This window comes from Pteropus alecto, unplaced genomic scaffold (assembly GCF_000325575.1).
Source record: "Pteropus alecto unplaced genomic scaffold, ASM32557v1 scaffold403, whole genome shotgun sequence".
NCBI classification, from domain to species: Eukaryota; Metazoa; Chordata; class Mammalia; order Chiroptera; family Pteropodidae; genus Pteropus; species Pteropus alecto.
Window position 1 is genome coordinate 395,311 of NW_006434097.1, and position 6,332 is coordinate 401,642.

At 34.0% G+C, this 6,332-nt stretch overlaps 1 protein-coding gene across 1 annotated transcript in view; it reads left to right on the plus strand.

Annotated features, from left to right (window-relative positions):
* Positions 1 to 5,672, plus strand: part of SH3BGRL (SH3 domain binding glutamate rich protein like) — a 67,609-nt gene extending 61,937 nt beyond the window's left edge. The window contains exons 3-4 of the mRNA XM_006908995.2: positions 2,387 to 2,467; positions 4,531 to 5,672. Coding sequence (XP_006909057.1) covers positions 2,387 to 2,467; positions 4,531 to 4,563 — 114 coding nt within the window. The 3' untranslated portion in view covers positions 4,564 to 5,672. The remainder of the gene's footprint in view (positions 1 to 2,386; positions 2,468 to 4,530) is intronic.
* Positions 5,673 to 6,332: the final 660 nt, after the last annotated feature.

The following is a 6,332-nucleotide window of genomic DNA, read 5'->3' on the forward strand; positions in this document are numbered from 1 at the left end:
AGTAGTTATTCATATTAAATTCCCTTGTGTAAACTATCTCAAGGTTTCTCAACCTTGGTACTACTAACATCTTGGATTGGATAATTCTTTGTTGTGGGGGGCTGCCCTGAGCATTGTAGGATATTTCTATCCTTGAATGCCAGTATCACCCTTACAGCTGTGAAAAACTAGTGTGTCTCCAGACTTTGCCAGATATCCCTGGGGAAAGAAACTACCTCCTGTTGAGAAACACAACACTATGGCTTAGGTTCTTATTTCCAGACTGGAATAAGACTGAAGAAACTACACTACCTACATAGGTGAGGCTCTCATATAGAAGATACGAAATTTATAAGGATAATCATTGTTCTGAAAGAGCTTATGCTATGTATATGAAGAACTAAAACACATTTCTATGAGATGAAAAATAATATGATACCAGTATATGGTAGAATACATTCTGGATTAATGTTACCGGAATCTTAGAGATGTAAATAAAGTATCTGTTTTTTACTCAAGAGAGTTTCTATAGAAGAAGCAGACTGTCACAGACTGTTTCATTTACTCTTGTATTCATAGCACCAAGAACAGTGATTGGAATATAGTAGGTGCTCAGTACATTTGTGGAATAAATTAGTTAATCTGGCTTAACCAAGAAACTAATGTTCTTTTCTCTCAGAGTTACAAACTTGTTTGTGTTTGCTAAGTCTAAAGCCAGCAAATGATGATATACTTTGATCTCAAAACACTTGAAACAGAGACAACTAGATTCCCTTACATAGCATTTTAAGAAAAGATTTCAATAAAGCCGAAGACATATTTTCTTTCACATGAATTTAGAGACTGACGAATTATTTTTGTTGTTTTGATGATAGTAAGAAATACCTCGTGTGTGACTGTTGGATTCTTTTAAACTAGCATTTTGAGGTTACTTCCCAGTAGTTGAGTTGTGGATATGATCTGTATTGTTTGTTTACCTTGAGTAGTTATAGGTCATATATCTCAATATGGAACTGGTATCAAGATCCAGTTAGTTCCACTTTTGAACAGCAAGCTCAGAGAGTATGGGAGGCTGCTCGTATATGCCTATTGTTTAGGGTTTATTCCTTTGTCAACATCTAGGGTACACAAAAAGATGCTTTGAGTCAATCCTTGTGGAGATCTCTGTGGTTGTAAAGAATTCTATGTTTAAAGAATCATAAGAACATCTTTTAAAAATGCCTAAGTATTAAATTTATTCTATTTATCCACATGGATACAGTATATGTATCTTCATGTTACACCAGCTTAGCATTTATACATGTACATGTGTGCATAACTTTTTATTCTAGGATAAGACAGTAAATTATTGAGTTATTACTGAAAAAAAGAAAGAATAACTAAATAAGAGAGAAATTCTGATGTTTCTTGGGGTGGGGCTCAAATTTAGGGTCACCAATTGCTTGAGAGGCTCTAAACTAGATACTTCCATATTCTCTATTATACATGCTAGAAAAGAATCCTGTAACTGGTGATCTGTTGGTGAGGCAATCTCTAGAGAAGCCAGCAAATCTTGAGTGCTTTTTACCTCTAATTAAATCAGACAAAATACCAAGCTTATCTCTGTTTTAAATCAAACAAGCTAAGACTAGATATAGACAATGGCTGTGTTTTCAAAGTAGGTTGGCTATTGATTATATGTCATAGTCAAATTTAGGCAATGTTATATGTTACTTTTGAAGCATACTCAGTGACTTAGAGGATGACAGTGGAAAGAAAGCCGAACCAAATTCAGTCATGTGAGGCTTTCTTAGATCCCCAGGTTTAAACTTTTTAGTGGCTTGTTTGCTCTTCTGGTCATATTTCATGAAAATCTCATTTTCTTCCTCCAAACACAGCACAGATTTATTATTCTTATGGCCTTAGTCATATTTAGCTAATATCTGATCTACCATAGGTTCTGAGGACATCTCTACCTTAATGAATAATGGAAGATAAATAATGGGAAACTGGAACGACAGCCTCTTCATAGAAAAAGTAACCTCTTACTGGCAAATAATTGGCTGCTTTGGGCTGTGGAGAAAGCTGCTTGCCCAGAGACAGAGTTAAATTCTATGTGATATGGAATAAACCATTTTACAGTTTCTGCCCCACAGAACAGTATATCTTCTAACCCGCATTAAATGAGATCTAATGAGCCTTGCCTCTTTACTACCCTTTCCAGAATGCTAGTGTTATGGAAGTTAGCCTGTCTGCCCCTGAAGAGGTTGACCAGTCAGGCCATTTTGAATAAATATACTCTCGTTCTTTCTTTCTTTCTTTCTTTCTTTCTTTCTTTCTTTCTTTCTTTTCTTTTCTTTTCTTTTCTTTTCTTTCTTTTTCTTTTTTGTTGCATATTGCTAATTCTTTTTGCCTTCTTTTCACCAAGGACTATGATGCCTTCTTTGAAGCCAGAGAAAATAATTCAGTATATGCTTTTTTAGGCTTGACAGCCCCACCTGGTTCAAAGGTATGATTTTTTTCTGATTTAAAAGCTATTTTATTATTGCTGAGTTTTTTAATCAGTAAGATTACCACCTTTATTAAGTACACAGATTAAGCCAGAGGTCATGTGATATAGCTGAAAGGAAATGTCCCTACTCTGCATGTACTTAATCTCTAGTAGGGTAGACAGATGTGCATAATCAAATACATAATTATGTGAGTAGGAGGTAGGTAGAGTGACTTCCCCATTAAGCTGCCCAAGGCAGCAAATTCTCATTGACCCATTTGCAAATAAGTGGTTAGCAGTTTTAAAGATTTCATTTTTTCAGCTGTCATTCACGGTTCTACATCGACAGAGTCTTATTAGTTCATAGCAAACGTCGTGGCATGGTAAACGTCTATTGTCTTTGTGTGCGGTAAATGCTAGCATCATCCATTCAAATTAACTAAGAGCATTTGAGTTTCGAAACTGGTCACTAAATTGCTGGCTAAATTTGGGGCTTTTTCTTTGCCAATAACAAACTAATTTTGCAAGTGGAAGTGTTCCACAGAGACTATATAAATAAAATAATCAAAAATTAAATTGCCTATATAATTAAGTATCTCAAAGCTATGGACTTTCTATACTTTGCCTTTTCCATAGGGCTTCTCCATACAGGCCTGCTTAATCAGAATGTATGGCCCTGCTCCATCATTTTAGGTTTTGCTATTACCAACTAATTTTATGTTAAACAGTTTCTTTGAACTCCAGCTCTTTGTCCAATTACGAGAGTCTCTTTTATTGTCCGCATTTTCATTAGAGACCATTTACTAGCATTGTTATCTGAGTCACTGTGAAATTCTGTTTCCTTGTCAAACTCTTTTCCCATGAATAAATGTATTATTTTAAGCTTTGTATAATTTAAGTCATAAGAAATGTTAGGTAAGGCATTTTTTTAAGCAAGTTAGTAAAACCCAAATTAAGTCATTTATTTCAGTGCAGATTATAGGAAGTAAGAAAGGAAAGATGGTCTGTTTTCTGTGACGACTCCCTCTCCAGGTAAAAGTAAGAGCCATTCGTTCATGTGTTCATTCAAGTATTGATTGAATGTCAAGCACTGACTTGACATTGATGGTGGGACAAATACAGAGAATATATTGTAGTCTCTACCTTCAAATTGTTTATAGCCTAGTGAGGGACATGCATAACATTATACAACAAATGTGTCTGCAAATAATTATAATTTAAGATGTACTCTGGTAAATTCTATACAGTTGGTAGAATAAAGTGCTATAGGTGTCCACAGGATATAGTCAGTCATACATTACTACTAAGGACTTTGGGGAAGGATTCACAGAGGAAGTGACTTTAGAGCTGTTAGGGATTCCAAAATACTTAAGTGACACTAAGGCATCTTTCACAGAGGCAGCAACAGGATACACTGCATTGGGATATAGCTGCACATGATAGTATAGTACTCTCCCTTTACCCATGAGGGATACATTAAGACTCCCAGTGGATGCCTGAAACTGTGGATAGTACTGAACCTTATATATACTATGTTTTTTCCTATACATAACAGACCTATGATAAAGGTTAATTTATACATTAGGCACAATAAGAGAGTAACAACAAAAACTAAAAATAGAACAATTATGACAGTATATTATAGTAAAAGTTATGCGAATGTGGTCTCTCTCTGTCTCTCTAAAAATATTTTATTGTACTGTACTCACCTTTTCACTAAAAGGAAGCACTTTGCAGCTTCTCTTTGGCATATCTGAATTGCCAGCATCACTACTCTTGCTCTTTGAGGCCATTATTAAGTAAAATAAGGGTTACTTGAACACAAATACTGCAACTCTATGGCAGTTGATCTGATAACCAAGACAGCTACTAAGTGACTACCAAGAAGGTATCGTATACAGTGTGGATACGCAAGAAAAAGGAGCGATTCACTTATTGGGCAAGACAGTCTTTTCCAAGGACCACTTTCTGCTTTTGACTATTAGTAATTTGAGCTAATACAGTCCAACCCAGATATACATGGGTATCTGCTTAAGATGTTTAAATCTATCTCTTTTTTTGTTGTTGTTTTTTCATTTCAGGAAGCAGAAGCTCAGGCACAGCAGCAAGCATGAACCTTAAACGTTAAGCATCCTGGAAAAGGAGTCTCCATTGTTTTTATAAAGTAGCAAAATTATCTTGGCTTCAAAAGAAATAGGCTTAATGTTGAAATAATAAATTAATTGGTGTTTTCACATGCAAGCAATCAAAATGAATACATAATTAAATGTGAATATTATGATGAAGAGAATGGAGGATGAATGTAAAATTTTAAGTAGATGTCATGGAATAGTTTTGTTATCTGTCAAAAGGCATTTTATGTACTTCAGTGTTTTTAAAAAGCAAACACTTTTGCCCTTTGTTGGTATTATTATCGCAGCTGAAGTGTACATTTAGCTCTACATTGAATTTTAAAACGAGTAAGAGAAAGAATTTTGTTTCCAAATTGCCTCATTAATTTTAGTGAGCAAAAACATGTACTTTTTTGGTGTGACGTTATTGTGACTAAAAAGTAGTTGCAAGTAATGTTTATGTTATGTCAGACATTGTAATTTCCTATGGTAATTACAACATTCCCATTCTTTTGTAGTTGAAGCTTCTATGTACTGAACCACAGGTTTTCTAGGCTTCTAAACGTAGCCTTTCCTCGCATGTTTCAGTGATCAGAACAGATGATCTCTCTCTCTCTCACACACACACACACACACACAAATAGCTGCATTTAGTTGACAAGTTCCTTGCTTAACTACACAGCTATGATGCTGTCCTGTTTCTAAGTTGCTTGCTCCGGTGAAATATGCATATGTATGTTACGGGAGTGGGATGGTAAGTACATTTAAAGTGGCATCCTTTGCAAAGAGTTCAGACTTTTAATTTACTACTATAAAATAGGTCAGCATTCATTGCCCAAGATTTTTTGGAGGAGCTCTTTGCTAAAAATATCTCAGTGGTTCCCCATTTTAAAGCAAAATGTGATTATAAATGCCACTATCTCTCAGATATTTGACCTTTATTTCAGCATGGGTATATATTGTGTGAATACAATAATCTAAGCAGAGAGAATATTTTCTATGCCTCTATTCCAGTGAATAGCACAAGTATCAGATAAAAGGATCGATTTTTAAAATGTTAATTCTAAAGACTTCTAAGAAGACAAGAAACATCATGTCCTAAATTACTTACCCCGAAGATATACATATTGTACTTTAGTTCTACATTACTTTATTACTAAAAACAAACACTTTTTCACTTTAAATTATGTTATCATATCATTTGAGGTATTCAAGTCTGTGCTCTTTGCCAAAATCAACTTATAATGAACACATGGCTTTGTTTACTGGGATTCAAACTTGATATGATGCTTTAAAATAAACAGTACTTGTAGAAATATAATTTATGTGTTCCTGGAGTTTCTAAATAGTGCAATAGTAATTTTAGATTTTTTTAGAGGGTGAGGAAGGATTAAAGAAATAACAAAGAAAATAATTTGAATGCAATTTCTAAATTTCTTTTTTAGGGTCCTGAATTTTGTAATACATACTGGAGTCAAACAAAGACCTATTCCATTGTTTTGTGTACAAAAATATGCTATGGAGAATGCTAAAGAAAATAGGGTGCTTTGAAATAGATTCTGGAAAATATTTTAAAAAATTGATCAGTATTTTTTTCTGAGCTTTATTAAAATTTGGTGATGCTACTTGCAATATGCTAAATCTTTGTGGAATATGGTGGATTTTATTTTGTATTTTTGTAAATATGTTGTATTTGAAGAATTAAAGATGTGGTTTATGATTCTAAAAAAAAAATATATATATATTAAAGATTGGATTGAGTCTTCCTAAAC